We start from the raw sequence: 20,258 nt of genomic DNA on the forward strand, positions 1-20,258 counted from the left end.
ATCATTAATGCTTATTATAATATTCCTTTAACAATATTAGAATTAACTATATTTCGACCAAAGCTTTAAATTTTCCCAATCCTTGTTAATTAAACACACAATTTAATCGAGAATCGATTAAATTAATTAAATTATAGGAATCCATAATATTAAATAATCACTTCGATCGTTGCGATTTTTACGGACAATTATTATTTTAATATTTAATGTCACAAATGTATTTCATCCGTGTTACTTTATCGTTCTACTTGACAATCTAAATATAACGTAATTTGGGGGGCGATTGTGAGAAAACACGAAGTAAAACAATCGAATTATAGATGCAAATAATTAGCATAACGAAAGGCTCCGTGATAAATTGTTTAATAAATAATGAATTTTAATCAATAATTAAAATACTTCCATAATTTAATATTCCGCATTAATGTATATTTTATAATATATAAAATATTTCGGCCACGAATTATCGATAACACGGTGTTCGACTTTAGCAATATAAAATATAAACAGTAGCGTCCTATACGTTACCGCTCTGTTATCATTCGCACGGTGACTCTGGAGTAATAAAGTAGTGGTGAGAAACGCTCCGTATATTGTAATTTTTTTACTAAACACGATTACGATTAGTATCGAAACATAATTTACTATAAATATTAATAAAAATTAATTAATTAAAAATTAATTAGCGACATGAAACAGTATCGCAACGATAAATCTTTATCGAATCGCAATCATTCATTACTGCGAATAAAAATTGAAATATGGGATACGTAAAAGGGGATAAGAGAATTAATTATGTTATGATATCGATCATAGATGCTTATTATAATATTTCTTTAACAATATTAAAATTAATTATATTTCGACCAATGCTTTAAATATTCTCCTTGTTAATTAAATCCTTGTTAATTGAACAATAGTTATGTATCACAACATGTAATTATTTTAATCTTTTAATCTTACGATACATTAATACGTTAGATATATGAGATACATTAATATGTTAAAATATTTCAACATTGAATTAACAACAACATAGTATCCGACATAAACAGTACCGCCTTAATGATTTTGTTTTACGGTCTTGTTATCCAAATTTAAATTTATATACTATATTACAAAATAAATTTCAAATTATGTATTATATTATATATAAAATTATATATAATATAACTCTCCCATGGGGTACACCTTGTCGCGGTGGGAGGGCTTAGTACTTGGATGGTGCCTTGAGATTTATCTTAAATTTTTCTATTTGTGATAAATCTTATGGTGCCTGAAAGGGAAGCTAAGTACCCTTTCGCGTCGTCGGTGCCGTCAACGTTCCGCGGACGGCTGCGCTTCGTAACCGCGTTTTCGCGTTGTAGTATTCTCGCGTTATCGCGTTTTCGCGTTTTCAAAATCCCAATTTCGTTTTTGTCAACGAGTCTCTCCTTCCGACGCCAACTAACTGGGATGTTTCATCGAGTCGTTGCTTTGCGACGTACTCGCGCCTTGTGCATCGCGGCACTTGGTGATGCCGGCCGCGCAGAATGTATGTCCAGTACAAAATGTACATGGGCGCGCGGGTTCGAGCTTCGCGCTCGATCGGCTTAGTGATGGACACGCTCTGCTTCGTCAATTAATTTGGCCCGAATCGGTTAGAACTCGATCGATTGTTCGGAATGGTCGTTAATGGGTCCCTTCTCTTTGCTCGTCTACAGCCATACGCCCAGCGTGTGTTAACCCTGTCGAGACTCTGTCGAGTGGATTCCCCTAGGCACGATTTTCGCTCGGTAAAAGGGGTTGCCTCCCCATTTTCTAAATTGCTGAATGTTAGCATTTAAAAAATGTGGGTATCCTCTTCTTTTACCGTCTACCAGCCTTGTGTACTGCGCTAGTGATATAGCATCCGTGCGGGTCACTTGAAATCGTGCTTAGCGGGTCCAGGTTCGATACGAGATAGGATAATTATGCGCGAAAAAGAGCTGGTGAACTTCATTTTCCTCTATTTCGTCAATCGTTTCGTCTTCTTTCCGGTTCGGGCCTAATCTTTGCTCGTTGTACCGTTGCATTCCCGACCTCTTGGCTCGAAGTTGATTCTCATGAAATGAAATGGGATTTTCGTTCGTACCGAAACCGGGAGTGTCGTACCAAGTATATATATATTAAATATATACATCGCGCGACCAAATTTTTAATTGTACCGAATTAGTGCGGGAGTGCCGTTTAGTATCGCGTGTAAAATAACGGAAATAGCGATATAAAAATATCGCTCGTGAGTGCGGGAGTGCCGTTAAAAGTATCGCGCGTCAACAACATGAGAGGAGGAGGAGGCCTGGGAGAGGCATCTTGCATCGCCGGAGCAACCTGATGGTGAGTATCTATTATTTGTATATCAATTGTTATAAATCGATATAAACGAACAATAATTCGATCTTATTATTTAAATGAATTAAAGAGAAAATTAGAGAGAAAGATTTTTATAAAAGTCATATAAAACTTTCTATTTAAAAAACAGTTTGAAAAATTTATAAAATTTTTCCACACGTGTTTATATCTGCTTATTATTTTACACATCGGATATAAAATTCCGTGCGATAAAAATTTTTTGAAATATTGATTGCATTTTGTGAACATTAATATAAATGAATTTTATATTTATATGTTACAGACAACGTAGCTTCGAAAACAACAACTCCGCTGTTGCGCATCAATGCCGGTGAGTGAGAAAAACTTTTATTTAACTTTAAGGTAACGGATTCGTAAAGATTGTAGATGTAGATGTAGATGTAGATTGTAGATTGTAGATTGTAGATTGTAGATTGTAGATTGTAGATTGTAGTAAATCCGTTATCTTAAAATGGATGAGCTAGGATAGATTAAATTAAATAACTTTTAATAAATTCTTTCGAAATGCTTTGCATCTATTGCGAAAATATATTGAAGTATTAATCAAAAAAAGAGAATCAAACCCGACCACTCGAAAACGCCATAAGAGGTGTCATGGCCTGCTTTTAGGTGATCCCTGAAAGCGATATTCCCTCTATGGACATTGAAAACGTGGACATGAACTACAAACCCAATGTCTATGAATATTCTCAGAGGGTAATATATAATGTGCACAGTTTCTGGTTTTGTTCCGTGCTATGTGCACGAAATGCCGGTAGCACCAGTGCTGTATAACAAGATACTTATGTATGTAAATTGATAGTAAATAAATTATTCAATCGCGAAAGATACTGTAATATTCAAAGATGAAATAAATATTTTTCTTTATTCATTGTCATATTTATATCTTTTTATTTACAAAACAGAAGATGCCTGCTGTGGGATAAAAACATTTTTAATCGTATTTCTATAAATCTTCTTAATTAGCAGTAAACTGATCTTTGATATTTATCAATCATTTTTTTTAATTATTTAAAAATTTAGTTATTAATACATGTATAGAATTTGTCAAATTAATCACTGATCGACTTCTCCTGAAGTTTTTATAATTAAGACTCGAAAAATATAGATGTTGCAAAATATTTTAAGTCTCTTCCTTTATATAAAATATAAAGAATTCATATGTTCCATTTTAATATAACTAACATTATTTTTATATATTTTTATTATAATTTTCATACCAACATAATATTTTTATGCATAATATTTTTATGCTAAATACATATTACAAAATATATGACAAAATATAATACAAATTTAATATAAAATATAATTCGAAATTTAATACAAAATAATTATTACATGGAATAATTTATTACACGAAAATGTCCAAAATATACGTATAATATAAAATTTACTAAAAATTTTTACATAGTCCAGACGAGACTGATCAGCGAAGATTAATTACGCGACATTTATTATTAATAATAGATATGCAATAATAGAATTTAATAAGTTTTATATAACGTAAATAATCGTGATCAAAAAAGAATCATTAATAAAATTATTGATCGTTTCTTCGATTGTAAAAGAAAGTATTTGCATTACTGGCGCATTTTGTATAGATTATCAAAGGAAATATTCAAAATGAAAAGATAGAATAAACTTCGAAATCAACAATTAAATTACTAAATAATTCGCGATTTAAAATTCGCGGGAAAACGCGACGAATAAATAAATTGATAATACACGGAATATTCGATATGTATAATTTTTATAATATAATAATCGCCAAGTTCTCAATAGATACGCGCGCAATGTAATTATGCTGTCACATATAAATGCGAAGATATATTTCGACAGACATTCGAGGTCTGTAATATTTGCGAATATAAAATTCACTATCCGATTTATTTGCGATTAATATGCAATTTTGTATGAACGCCGCGATTGAAAATAAGATACATATCTCGCGCATGACTAACTAAATAAGATAAAATGGAAAATTTTTATAATATGATAATCGAAATCATCAATAGACGCGCGACATAATTATTATCACTCAAATTATCACACAATTTGTAAATAATCGCGGTTAAAACAGTCATTAAAAAAATTATCGATCGTTTTTTAAATAGTAGAAAAAATATTTGCACTACTAGCGCATTTTGCGCGGACTATTAGAAACAATATTCAAAGACGTGAAAAGATAGACAAAGCTTCGATATATAAGTCAACGATTAAATTATAAGATAATATTAAAATATAAGACACATCGCGACTTAAAATTCCCGAGAAAACGCGACAAATAAACAAATTGATAATATTCGGAATAACCGATTCGGCGATATCTATAATTTTTATAATATAATAATCGAAGCGCCCTCAATAGACATGCGCGCAATATAATTATTACAACACAAAGGCGAAGATATTTCGATAGACAATTTGAGGTCTGTAATGTTTGCGAATATATAATTCATCAACTGATTTACGTGCGAATTTTTATAAGATAAATCGCGATTTAAAATTTGTGATAAAACGTAACAAATAAATAAATCTATAATATTCAAAATAATCGATTGCGTATAAATTTTATAATATAATTCGACGCCATTTAATACGCGGATGACATACCGGTAATATCCGATAAGAAGAGGAGCGACCTTCAAAATGGAGAACGATTAACATCTTGTTTCTACATCAAATTTCGCAAGATCAATTTGCGAAGAAAAGTTAAGTGATCCATTGAACGTCGAGAACTTCACTGTAGGAGGGAACGAATCCCGGATCTTCCGGACTATTCCCAATAGCAATGATTTCAGTAATAAATCAACGACAATTATCTCTCGTCATTATTTTCAATTCACGAAATTGATATTCACGTCAGAAAACATGTTCTTCCATTACTAAGAAATATATTTCTTCATTGAAAATTAAATGGATATAACGATTTTTTTATAGAAATGTGATTACGAACGATTATATTTATAAATAATAAAATACATGCATCATTGGAGTTTGTGTTAAATATGCGAACACATAATTTGGGGTACCGTTCGCGCGCGCGAGACGAATCGAACCCGATAACAGCAAGATTTAAAAAATTTCAATTCGAATAGTGTGCAAAATAAAATAAATGAAATAATTTTAAATATATAATTAAAATATATAATTAATTCTAGATTAATTCTCTAGATTCTTATTCTTATAACGTTTAAATTAATAATTTCTTTTCTTTTAATCAATATCTTGCTGATATAGGAGTACCCATTCGATTTGTCTCGAAATTTTTAAGTATTCGCACATTTTATGTAACATTCATGTATAATTTCGCTTATATATATATATATATATATATATATATATATATATATATAACATTATTAAAAATTATAAAAATATTTTGGATACGTGAATTTGTGCATGTATTTTATTATACATATATATAAAATGGTATATACCTAAAAACTAATATTTCAAAATGGCGATGGATGTCCAATACCTGCAAATAGTTTCTTAAAAGAAACTAAAAATTAATGTTAATATCCCCAGCACCTAGAAATAATTTTTCAAAAGAGACAAATTATATTAATTAAAAATATATTCGTTCGTAATCATTTTTATCAAAAAATTTATACAAATTAATTACAATATGAAATTACTTGAAAAATTAAAATTTATACACAACGCCATATCCATATTTAATCTACTATTAAATCTTTCTGGCATTATATATATAGACAATAATAATACCAAACCTAATAATGATAGAACATTTTTAATGAAGAAAAGAAAAGATACATTTCTCTCATCTAAATATATATTATTTAAATTAATTCGACGTTAAAGAAACGTATCGTCGTTGAATTACTACCGAAATCATTGCTTTCGGAAATTGCCAGGAAAACCTGGGATTAATTCCTTCAATCTTACAATAAAAATTCCCAATTCTCAACAGGGCACCGAACTAGACGTCGCGAATGGATCTCACAAAAACCGGTGAGAAATAACTTTCCATAATGAAAATCGTTTCGACTCCTCGGCGGTACGAGCCACGCAACTTTCATTAATGTTTATTTAACGGAAAGAACAATGATAACTCTTTTATTAAAACGACAATCTCGTCTAAGAACGCGAAAAAGAACGCGAGAAAAACACGGTGTTTTCGCAACGGTAATTTATTAATTTATTTATGAATATTTTCCGATACGAAAAAAAAAATTCGTAAATACAAATATAATTGAAAAAACAAATTATTAAATTCATAATAATTAACTCGCGATTCTATAATATCGAAGGTAATCGTTAAATTTTGTGAAGCTAATATTTAATCGTTGACTTATCACATCGAATCTTCACTCTCTTATTCGACATTTCTTTATATTTAATTAGCAATATTTAGGAATATTATCTGACGAGAGGGACAGCGATAAAATTCTTCTGTTAAAATGATAATCTTGTATAAGGACGCAAAGAGAACGCGGAAAGAACACGGTATTTTCGCAATCATAATTTAATAATTTATTTTAAGAATATTCAGTTCCGCGCGATATGGAATTCATAAATAAATAAAGCTAACGGAAAGCATATCATTAAATTTATAATAATTGACTCGCGATTCTGTAACGAAGGCGTCCGTCAAATTTTATAATGCTTATATTTAATCATTAATTAGTATCGAATTTTTACATTTTATATAAAAATTTTCTGAATTTATTAATGACTCTTTGACATGAAAATACAAACAGTTACTCTTTTATGAATATTCCAAAAATATATACTACAGAAACAAATACTTTAATTTAATAAATTACTATTATGATAATTACTATTATGTAATCATTATACGTATACTTTCGATAATTTTTCGTGTAATTTACATAAGAATTTACAATCGTAAATACAATTTCATATAATATAATTAAAGTCATAATTGTATTGTATTTTACAATTAAAATATCAATGTTAGATTATAATTAAAATACAATTATAACTATTTATAATTTACAATTTACAATTTACAAATTTATGATGCTATCAATATCAAATAATAATATTCCATTTCTTCAAATATTTAATAACATCGATATAATAATTTGATATTGATAGCATTAACATTTGGATTTAATATTATATTTGATTTAATACACATATATTTTTAAGTTTTAAAATAAAATATAACATGTTAAGATTTCTTAAACATTAATAATTATGCAATTTCTTTAATATTTCTGAAGATAATTTTGATAATTTAAATTTCACTTTTAAAACATTTTTATTTTTAAAACATGTTATATTTATTTTTACAACGTTTTTAAAAATAAATTCAACTTAATGAAAATAGTTTTTATTTACCCCTAGGATTATTGGAATATTAAAAGAAAGAATGAATCTTACTTAATAGCCCTAACAACCCTACTATTAAAGGATTTTAATAATTTTAATAGCTCTAACAATCCTACTATTATAGAATTCTAATGATCTTAAGAGCCCTAACAACCCTAATATTAATAAAAGAATTCTAATGATTTTACTTAATAGCCTTAACAACCCTACTTCCTGATTAACTAAAATTATTCGAGATTTCAGGAACCTATCTCTAATCATCACCTCACCTAATCATGTATATATTTTAGTCACGTGCCCTAACCGCGCGCCCTAACCGTACTCTTCAGGCCAGTTGAACCTACCTTTCGTTGATCCTGGCCACTTTCTTTCTCGATCTCTAATCAGAGATCGAAGAAGGAGATAATTACTCCTTCTTTTGCCGGATAATTACTGGCAAAAGAGCGTGAAATATTTACGCTCATTTAGTAACGATCGTTCAATTTCACGATCGTTCATTAAATATTTGAATATAACTTTATTTTAACTCAAATAAAGCCAAATTACTACAAATTCCTATAAATTATATTTTATAATAAAATATAAAATTAATGTGTGTATTTATCATATTACAAATTATTTAATTAATTAATCATTTGGCTTTATATTAAGTTAAAGTAAAGTTTAAAAACAATATCTACAAACAAATTCTACGATGGATGAGCTATGAGCAATTAGAAGATAAGTGCGTATTATAAGAGTAAATTAGCATCAAAAATTGATAAAATTGATAATTGTTAATGTGTGTCCTTTATTTAATAAATTAGACAAAATCTTTACAAAAAATCTTTTCTTGATCTCTTCTCTTTTTAATTAATATTTCAATATATTTTCGCAATAGATGTAAAGCATAAGTTCGAAAGAACTTATTAAAATTATTTAATTTAATTTAATTAATTTAATTTAATTATTTTATTTAATTTATTTAATTTAATCCATCCTAGGTCATCCATTTTAAGGCAATGGATTTATCTACAATCTACAATCTACATCTACATCTGCAATCTCTACGAATCCGTTACCTTAAAGTTAAATAAAAGTTTTTTTCACTCACCGGCACTGATGCGCAACAGCGGAGTTGTTGTTATCGAAGCTAGTTGTCTGTAACATACAAATATAAAATTCATTTATAATAATGCTCACAAAATGCAATTAATATTTAAAAAAAATTTTATCGCGCGGAATTTTATATCCGATGTATAAAATAATAAGCAGATAAACACGTATGAAAAAATTTTATAAATTTTTGAAACTGTTTTTTAAATAGAAAGTTTTATATGATTTTTATAAAAATCTTTCTCTCTAATTTTCTTTTTAATTCATTTAAATAATAAGATCGAATTATTGTTCGTTTATAACGATTTATAACAATTGATATACAAATAATAGATACTCACCATCAGGTTGCTCCGCCGATGCAAGATGCCTCTCCCAGGCCTCCTCCTCCTCTCATGTGGTTGACGTGCGATACTTTTAACGACACTCCCGCACTCACGAGCGATATTTTTATATCGCTATCTTCGCTATTTTACGCGCGATACTGGACGGCACTCCCGCACTATTTCGGTACGATTAAAAATTTGATCGCGCGATGTATATATTTAATATATATATACTTGGTACGACACTCCCGGTTTCGGTACGAACGAAAATCCCATTTCATTTCACGAGAATTAGCTTCAAGTCAACAGGTCGGGAATGCAACGATACAACGAGCAAGGACTAAGCCCAAACCGGAAAGAAGACGAAACGATTGACGGAAATAGAGGAAAATGAAGTTCACCAACTCTTTTTCGCGCATAATTATCCTATCTCGTATCGAACCTGGACCCGCTAAGCACGATTTCAGGTGCTCCGCCCGGACATATTATGCCTCCCGCGGTTGCTATATGCTACACCAGGCTAGTAGACGGCAAAAGAAGAGGATACCCACATTTTTTAAATGCTAACATTCAGCAATTTAAAAAATGGGGAGGCAACCCCTTTTACCGAGCGAAAATCGTGCCTAGGGGAATCCACTCGACTCCTCGGCAGGGTTAACACACGCAGTGCGTGGCTGTAGACGAGCAAAGAGAAGGGACCCATTGACGACCATTCCGAGCAATCGATCGAGTTCTAACTAATTCGGGCCGAATCACTTGACGAAGCACGAAGCAAGAGTGTACGTTGCATAGCAACGTGTGCAAACTCGAAACATCCCAGTTAGTTGGCATCGGAAGTAGAGACTCGTGACAATAACTGAAATTGGGATTTTATATGAAAAAGTCCAAAAGTTCCGCGAAAACGCGACAACGCGAGAATACTACAACGCGAAAACGCGGTAACGAAGCGCTTGCCGTCCGCGGCACATTGACGGCACATTGACGGCACCGACGACGCGAAAGGGTACTTAGCTTCCCATTCAGGCACCTTAAGATTTATCATAAATAGAAAAATTTAAAATAAACCTCAAGGCACCATCCAAGTACTAAGCCCTCCCACCACGACAAGGTGTACCCCATGGGAGAGTTATATTATATATAATTTTATATATAATATAATACATAATTTGAAATTTATTTTGTAATACAGTACATAAATTTAAATTCGCAAATATAAACGATAAATAAAAATATAAAAAATAAAAGAAAATCTATTATATAAAGCAATGTTCAAAATAATTGATTTTAAAACTAATTATTGCGCGCAATTAATTTTTACTTTTAAATAGATATCTTTTAATGTTATAAATCGCGTAATTACAAAATAATTTATATTTCTTATAGATATAAACTTTTAAAAATATGATAAATAAAAAAATTTCTATATTTTTATATATGAAATATTTAAATAAATATATTAATATGAAATGTTTTATAAAATATAAAAAGCATCTGAAAATATTAATTAATAAAAAATTTTATAAATGTTTTAATTATTTTAAAATAAAATGGAATATTTTTTATAAGCATATGTATTATATATGTTACAATTTAAAATCACTATTGAATCACTATCAAAGAAATAAAATGAAACGGGAAATATGTATATTTTGAATATATACTAATGATAAATAATTTATATATTATTGTGCGTCCGCGGAACGATATATATCGAATGCGCGCGACACAATCGGCATACGCTGACGTTCGTGCACAAGAATTTTAAACCGAGTAACATACAAGAATTCAGAATAATCGTAAAACGGATCACAAATAAACGCGCGTCCGCACAGCTTAACAGCTAAACCCAGACTCTCTAACAGTCGTTGTTTATAACAACATCTTGACAACGCGCGCGGAAACGATCTTCTTCGAAAGAATTCAACGGATGACGAATACATTCAGCGGGACGGGACGCGGGGACGCAACAATATAATAAATAATGAATGTGATAAATAATTTATATTAATAACTTACATCATATCTCATTGGTCCATCCATTTCCAAAACCTCCCTTCTTCTTTTGCTTTCTTCACTATTTCCTCGTGGCACTTCAATCCTCGTTGCACTGATTTAAATCCCTCGTTGCACTTACACTCATTCACGAAAAGTTCCTCGTTGCACTTGCAATTGTGTTCAGAGAAAGAATTTGATAATATATGATACGTCTCACATCACTACTTCACTGCTCAAGAGCCACTGAGCGAATGATCGTAAGTCAGAAACATTACCGCGGTACTGTTTATATCGCCAAGGTTGACTACGTATAGAATGAATTTGATAATATGTGAAACGTCTCTCACGTCACTACTCTAGGTCACTGTGCGAATGATAATAAAGCCGTGTAACATATTAACAATAGCGCGATACTGTTTATCAAGGTCGAACACGGTGTTATTGATAATTCTCTCGCTGCCGAAATATTTTCTGTAATATAAAATATTTGCGCGAGGAATATTAAATTATAGAAGTATTTTAATTTATTGATTAAGATTAATTGATTATTTATTAAACTATTCATCATGAAGTCTTATGTTATGCTAATTATTTGCATCTATAATTCGATTGTTTTATTTCGTGTTCTCTCACAATCCCCCCCCCCCCCCCCCAAATTATATTTAGATTGTCAAGTAGAATGATAAAGTAACACGGATGGAATATATTTGTGACTTTAAGTATTACAATAATAATTATTGTCCGTAAAGATTGCAAACATCGATGTGATTATTTAATATGTTGGATTCCTATCACATTAAATCGATTCTCGATTAAATTGTATATTGTTTAATTAACCAATCTCGTGTAAAGGTCATGTTGCTCTCTTATGATATAATAAGCGTATATAAGTTTCGTATGATTATTTCGCGATTGAGTCTCGTGCAAAATACGCCACGTATTCGATTAATCATAATTAAATCGTGTTTTCGTGAGTGAGTGAATGCCACAAGAGGAAATAACGAAAAATACGTAAGAGAGGAAAAGGAAATCTGGAAAAGCATCAGATGTAACGTACGGAGTAAAACGAAGTAACACGAAGTAAAACATTTGAATTATATATGCAAATAATTAGCATAACGAAAGCCTCCGTGAATTGTTTAATAAATAATCAATTTTAATCAGTAAATTAAAATACTTTCATAATTTAATATTCCGCGTTAATGTACATTTTATAATATATAAAATATTTCGGCGACGAATTATCGATAACACGGCGTTCGACTTTGGCAATATAAAATATAAACAGTAGCGTCCTATACATTACCGCTTTGTTATCATTCGCACAGTGACTCTGGAGTAATAAAGTAGTGGTGAGAAACGCTTCGTATATTGTAATTTTCTTACTAAACACGATTACGATTAGTATCGAAACATAATTTACTATAAATATTAATAAAAATTAATTAAATAAAAATTAATTAGCGACATGAAACAGTATCGCAACGATAAATCTTTATCGAATCGCAATCATTCATTATTGCGAATAAAAATTGAAACATGGGATATATAAAAGGAGATAAGAGAATTAATTATGTTATGATATCGATCATTAATGCTTATTATAATATTCCTTTAACAATATTAGAATTAACTATATTTCGACCAAAGCTTTAAATTTTCCCAATCCTTGTTAATTAAACACACAATTTAATCGAGAATCAATTAAATTATTAGAATCCATAATATTAAATAATCACTTCAATCGTTGCGGACAATAATTATTATTTTAATATTTAGTGTCAAATGTATTTCATCCGTGTTACTTTATCGTTCTACTTGACAATCTAAATATAATTTGGGGGACGATTACGAGAAAACACGAAGTAAAACAAACGAATTATAGATGCAAATAATTAGCATAACGAAAGGCTCCGTGAATTCTTTAATAAATAATCAATTTTAATCAATAAATTAAAATACTTTCATAATTTAATATTCCGCGTTAATGTATATTTTATAATATATAAAATATTTCGGCAACGAATTATCGATAACACGGCGTTCGACTTTAGCAATATAAAATATAAACAGTAGCGTCCTATACGTTACCGCTCTGTTATCATTCGCACGGTGACTCTGGAGTAATAAAGTAGTGGTGAGAAACGCTTCGTATATTGTAATTTTTTTACTAAACACGATTACGATTAGTATCGAAACATAATTTGCTATAAATATTAATAGAAATAAATAATTAAAATTAATTAATGATATGAAACTGTATTGCAACGATAAATCTTTATCGAATCGCAATCATTCATTACTGCGAATAAAAATTGAAACATGGGATACGTAAAAGGGGATAAGAGAATTAATTATGTTATGATATCGATCCTTGATGCTTATTATAATATTTCTTTAACAATATTAGAATTAAATATATTGCGACCAATGCTTTAAATTTTCTCAATCCTTGTTAATTAAACACACAATTTAATCGAGAATCGATTAAATTAATTAAATTATAGGAATCCATAATATTAAATAATCACTTCGATCGTTGCGATTTTTACGGACAATTATTATTTTAATATTTAATGTCACAAATGTATTTCATCCGTGTTACTTTATCGTTCTACTTGACAATCTAAATATAACGTAATTTGGGGGGCGATTGTGAGAAAACACGAAGTAAAACAATCGAATTATAGATGCAAATAATTAGCATAACGAAAGGCTCCGTGATAAATTGTTTAATAAATAATGAATTTTAATCAATAATTAAAATACTTCCATAATTTAATATTCCGCATTAATGTATATTTTATAATATATAAAATATTTCGGCCACGAATTATCGATAACATGGTGTTCGACTTTAGCAATATAAAATATAAACAGTAGCGTCCTATACGTTACCGCTCTGTTATCATTCGCACGGTGATAATATATGAAACGTCACTACTTCACTGCTTAAGGTTACTGTGCGAATGATCGTAAATCAAAACCTTTACCGCGATACTGTTTATATCGCCAAGGTTGACTATGTAAAGAAAGAATTTGATAATATATGAAACGTCACTACTTTACTGCTCAAGGTTACTGTGCGAATGATCGTAAATCAAAAAACATTACCGCGATACTGTTTATATCGCCAAGATCGACTTATACTATGTTATTGTTATAATTCGTTGAAATATTCTACGAGTGATTGCCGATTAAGAAAATTTAAAGCATTGGTCGAAATTTATTTAATTCTAATAAGTATCGTTAGGGAAATTATTATAATAAGCATCAATAATCGAAAGCTCATAATAAAATTAATTTCTTTATCTTTTTTTATGTATCCCCTTTTTCAATTTTTTATTCGCAGTAATTAATGATTGCGATTCGATAAAGATTTATCGTTGCGATACATTTTCATATCGTTTATCATAAGTTAATTAATTCTTAATTATTAGTAATTATATCAAATTATGTTTCGATACTAATCGTAATCGCGTTTAGAAAAAAAATTCGACAATATGCGAAGTGTTTCGTACCACTACTTTATCGCTCGAGTGTCACCGTGCGAATGATAATAAAGCCATAACATATTAATAATAGCGCGCTATTGTTTATATTGCCAAAGTCGAACACCGTGTTATCGATAATTCGTTGTCGAAATATTTTACGTACTATAACATGTACTGTTATACATGAAAATATTAAATTGTAAAAGTTTTTCAATTTATAGATTAATTAAACGATTATTTATTAAACAATTAATTAACATACGAAGCATTTCCCATCATTACTTTACTGCTCGAATGTCACCGAACAAATGATAGCAAAACCGTGCAAACAATAGCACGCTATTGTTTACGTCGTCAAAGTCGAACATAATGTTATTTATAATTCATTGCCGAAATATTTTATATACTATAAAATATACACAAGCGGAATATTAAATTATGGAAGTATTTTAATTTATTGATTAAAATTAATTATTTATTATATTAAACAATTTATCTGTTTATTATATTAAACAATTTATCACGGAGCCTTTCCTTATGCTAATTATTTGCATCTATAATTCGATTGTTTTACTTCGTGTTCTCTCATAATCCAAATTATATTTAGATTGTCAAGTAGAACGATAAAGTAACGGATGAAATATATTTGTGACTCTAAATATTAAAATAATAATTATTGTCCGTAAAAATCGCAACGATCGAAGTGATTATTTAATATTTTGGATTCCTATAATTTAATCGATTCTCGATTAAATTGTATATTGTTTAATTAACAAGGATTGAGAAAATTTAAAGCATTGTTCGAAATATATTTAATTCTAATATCGTTAAAGAAATATTATAATTAGCATCAATGATCGAAAGATCATTACATAATTAATTCTCTTATCCTCTTTTATGTATCCCCTGTTTCAATTTTTAGTCGCGGTAATGCAACATTACGATTCGATAAAGATTTATCCTTGCGATACAGTTTCATGTCGTTAATTATTTTTTAATTAATTAATTTTTATTAATATTTAAAGCAAATTATGTTTCGATACTAATCGTAGTTGTGTTTAGTAAAAAAATTACAATATTCGAAGCGTTTCTCACCACTACTTTATTATTCGAGAGTCACCGTGCGAATGATGACAAAGCGGTAACGTATAGCGCGCTACTGTTTATATTTTATATTGCCAAAGTCGAACGCCGTGTTATCGATAATTCGTTGCCGAAATATTTTATATATTATAAGATATACATTAACGTGGAATATTAAATTATGGAAGTATTTTAATTTATTGATTAAAATTGATTATTTATTAAACAATTTATCACGGAGCTAATTATTTGAATTTATTCGATTATTTTACCGCGCTTTTCCGAAGTCAAATTCTATAATATTTAGTTTTGCATTTTAAAAGATTGACTTATAGCGAGCTAAATAAATAAATAAATAAATGATGTTGAAAAGAAAAAGAAGACACATAAATAAATAAATAAATAATAGCGTGAAAAGAGAGAACATATTAATATTTTTATATAATAAATTATTATTAATTAAATTATTTATATTATTTATATTATCAAAGAGACATATATGTTACCCTCTGAGAACATTCGTGGACATTGGCTTTGTAGTTCATGTTCACGTTTTTAATGTCCACAGAGGGAGTATTGCTTCCAGGGATCACCTAAAAGCGGGCCATGACATCTCTCAATCTTCTCTCTGGTAGCAATCGAACATGATTAGTTTCTACTTTCAGATCCGGCCAATCAGCGTCTAATTACATCGGAAAATCTAGTAATGTTGCCCAACTGTTGAGTCCGCTGAATGCGGCCATTGACGGGCCAGCACATGCGCTTTCGCTCTAGAGAAAAGTTACATTTTCACGTGCAACATGTCTACACTCTACACAAATATTGTATACTATGCCTTGTGTAGTTTACGGTTTTGACATAACCTTAAACTAACGAAATTTTTGATATAACCTTAAACATAACACGTGTTCGCACGTGTGTCTTGATTCACTAAAAGAAAGAAGATAAAGTATTTGTACTTTGTGTTTTAAAAAGATAGATATTAAAAGACAAAAGAGAAGTGTTTTGTTTCTAACGCAAAGGACAATAAATTAAAAATTTTAAAATGGCTTTATATAATTTCAAGAAGATTGCGGTTGTTCCACCCGCGAAGGTTGATTTTAATATATTGATATATTTTATATTTAATTTTTTATAGGTTCTTAAATCATTGAATAATTGTATTTTGCCTTCTTCATAATTATAGGACTTTATCGATATAATTTTATCGAAGACACAACGCAAGACACCGACAGTTATTCACAAGCAGTATAAAATTACGAGAATACGCGCGTTTTACACGCGAAAAGTAAAATTTACTCAGCAGAACTTTCACGATAGATTATCTCAAATAATACAAGAATTTCCTAAGTTGGATGATGTTCATCCCTTTTATGCTGACTTAATGAATGTTTTGTATGATAAAGATCACTATAAGTTAGCTCTTGGACAGATAAATACTGCTAGGCATCTAATTGACAAGTAAAAAAATACTTTATATATATTTACATGAAAATATATATAAAAAATATATACAAAAACTAAGATTTATTTTATGATTATAGTGTGGCAAAAGATTATGTTCGTTTATTAAAATATGGAGATTCGTTATATCGGTGCAAGCAATTAAAGAAAGCTGCTCTCGGCCGAATGGCCACTATTATGAAAAGACAAGGAGCCAATTTAACGTATCTTGAACAAGTTCGTCAACATTTAGCTCGATTACCAAGTATAGATCCATATACGCGCACAATAATTATATGTGGTTTTCCAAATGTTGGCAAAAGTAGTTTTATCAATAAAGTAAGTACATAAAGTAAATGTTGTGCAGTCATATTTGTTATATAAGTAATATTTAATGTAATTTTATTTTATTTAATTTACAGATTACTCGAGCGGATGTAGAGGTTCAACCATATGCATTTACAACAAAATCTTTATATGTGGGGCATACAGACTATAAATATTTGACATGGCAAGTAATAGATACACCTGGAATATTGGATCATTCACTGGAAGAGAGAAATGTAATAGAAATGCAAGCAGTGACTGCTCTTGCTCACTTGCGAGCTGCTGTGCTTTATTTTTGTGACTTGTCCGAACAATGTGGTCATACTTTAGAAGAACAAGTGAGTTGAAGATCACAAGGGAATAATCATAATGTCTTAATATAACATTATAAAAATCGTTTTGTCCATATAGGTAAAATTATTTGAATCCATAAAGCCTTTGTTTACAAATAAGCCCCTAATAATAGTGCTGAACAAAACAGATATTGTACGTTTAAGTGAATTATCCCCGGAAAAGAGGGCTATTCTAAAATCACTCGAGAACGATGCAAACATACCCATGTTAGAAATGAGCACCATCACTGATGTTGGTGTGATGGAAGTAAAATTGGAGGCTTGTGAACGATTATTAGCCTTCAGAGTCGATCAAAAGATTAAAACTAAAAAGGTAATTTGTCTCTAAAAATTTTTCTTTCCAAAATACTTTGATACATAATCATAACATATAATGATTCATAATAATTAATAGGTTGAAGGACTTCTTAATCGACTACATATTGCTCAACCGAAAAGAATAAATCCTAATCGCGTTCCGTGTATACCAGAAAGTGTTCTAAAGAAAAGACAGATTGCCGCAGAGAAAGCCGAAAGAAAGCGCAAACTAGAGAGAGAGATAGAAGAAGAAATGGGAGACGATTATATGCTCGATCTTAAGAAGAATTACGATATCGAGGGAGATCAAAAGTATGACATCATACCAGAGATTTGGGAAGGTCATAACATAGCGGATTACATAGATCCGGATATATTCGAAGTCAGTTTTAAACTTTATCTTATTGAATTGTATGAGACTGTAATTGCCCCGATAACACGTGTCGTTCTTCTTATTTTTCAGAAATTGAATCAATTAGAAAGGGAAGAACAGTTGAGGGAAGAAGTCGGCATGTACGATTACAAGGTACCCGAATTATCGGAGACAATGCGCGAGATCAAGCAATTAGCGAAACAGATTCGGGATAAAAAAATCATCATGAGGGAGGAGGCGCGAGTAATGAAGGCTTCCACGAAGCCAGTTATGCCGCGTACAGCTGCGGCTAAGGTCCGCGATCGATCGGTTGCAAAGCTGAAGGAACAAATGGAAGATTTGGGTGTAGATATGGAAGATACTGAAAATGTAAGTGTTAATATCTATATAGAATTTAAATATCACCAAGAAAATTATTTAGAATATATTGTGGTATATCAATTGTATTTAGAATATATTGTGATATTTCAATTACTATTATACTGTTATTGATACTGTTGTATATATATATGTATGTATATATATATTTTTTTTTCTTCAATATCTTATACACTATTACAACTTTTTTTTTATAGGCACATTTCAAACGAACGAGAGCACGATCCAGATCACGTTCAGAACCCGCTAGAAAACGCATGCGTTTGGAATCAGTATCACAGTCGCGTGCGCGTAGTATGTCAAGACCACCACGAGATGAAATGGGTGTTAAAGATGTGACGGTATGTAAAACAAAAAGATATTTGAAGAGTTTTAATCGCATACAACATATTGTGATTCTATCCATGTTTTTAAAAATTTAAATTTATATTTATATAGATCGATTTATTTAATTTTTCTTAAAAAAGTGAAATAATCATTATTGAATTCAATCTTTTATTTTAATTATATTTTAATTTTTATATGAAATATTCTTATTGCATCTATTATATACAATAAATAAAAATGTAATATAATATTTATTCGCGTTTCAGATGAAGACAAAACTGAAGAATATAGCACACAAAGCGTTAAAGAAAAAGATAGCCAAGAAAGGTCTTAAGGGCGAAGCTGATCGTTTCATTGGCAATAAAATGCCGAAACACTTATTTTCCGGCAAAAGGGGAGTCGGCAAAACGGATAGAAGATAAAATTATATATATATATATATATATATATATATATATATATATATAAATTCTTTTTTTTATATTATATGAAAGTATAGAATACAATAAAGTAAAAATATTTGGAAAAATATCTTGGAGCTTGCGAATGGGGTAAACAGCCCTTATGCTCAATGAAATTATTACTATCTTAGTGAAATAATCTTTCATGTCAATGGTCAGATTTCCATATTATATTTATAATTAAAATCGTAACACTTAATATGTAATGTCGATAGTTGTACAATTTTAATTTTGAATATATAAAAAGTTATACAATAAAATAATAAAATACAATGAAATCAAAGATATATATATTCATAGACACACTTTAAATTAAGATTTAATTATTAATAATAGAATATTGATATACAATTTATGAAATTGTGTAATCATTTACTTTAATAATTTCCGTTAAGATATTAATTATAGTTTTATACTGTTTTTAAAAATTATAATTTAGATATAATGCTCACACACAAAATAGAAAAATAATGAAATATTTATTGAAAATTGATAGATAATGTACGTTTTTATCAAGAATTTTATTTTTGCGAAATAAGGTAAATTTTTTCGAATGCGACTATTCTCGTGTTTGATAATATAGATTT

At 29.6% G+C, this 20,258-nt stretch overlaps 1 protein-coding gene across 1 annotated transcript; it reads left to right on the forward strand.

Moving 5' to 3' along the window:
• Positions 1 to 16,578: 16,578 nt before the first annotated feature.
• Non1 (nucleolar GTP-binding protein 1) lies at positions 16,579 to 19,958 on the forward strand. Its single transcript, XM_083108490.1, has 9 exons — positions 16,579 to 16,805; positions 16,899 to 17,173; positions 17,257 to 17,494; positions 17,578 to 17,820; positions 17,894 to 18,148; positions 18,230 to 18,514; positions 18,596 to 18,874; positions 19,081 to 19,224; positions 19,477 to 19,958. The coding sequence occupies exons 1-9, from the start codon at positions 16,758 to 16,760 to the stop codon at positions 19,630 to 19,632; spliced, it is 1,923 nt and encodes a 640-aa protein (XP_082964616.1). The 5' UTR covers positions 16,579 to 16,757; the 3' UTR covers positions 19,633 to 19,958.
• The last annotated feature ends 300 nt before the right edge of the window (positions 19,959 to 20,258 follow it).

This window comes from Camponotus vicinus, unplaced genomic scaffold (assembly GCF_025532165.1).
Source record: "Camponotus vicinus isolate PSW18456_S1 unplaced genomic scaffold, iyCamVici1.0 SCAF_9, whole genome shotgun sequence".
Classification (NCBI taxonomy): Eukaryota; Metazoa; Arthropoda; class Insecta; order Hymenoptera; family Formicidae; genus Camponotus; species Camponotus vicinus.

What these genes read in the sequence shown, in the direction of transcription:
- Non1 (XM_083108490.1), top strand. Translation starts at nt 16,758, where the DNA reads ATGGCTTTATATAATTTCAAGAAGATTGCGGTTGTTCCACCCGCGAAG. An exon ending in AAAGTAGTTTTATCAATAAA is followed by an intron (nt 17,495 to 17,577) that starts GTAAGTACATAA and finishes TTTAATTTACAG; the next exon opens with ATTACTCGAGCGGATGTAGA. An exon ending in TGGGTGTTAAAGATGTGACG is followed by an intron (nt 19,225 to 19,476) that starts GTATGTAAAACA and finishes TTCGCGTTTCAG; the next exon opens with ATGAAGACAAAACTGAAGAA.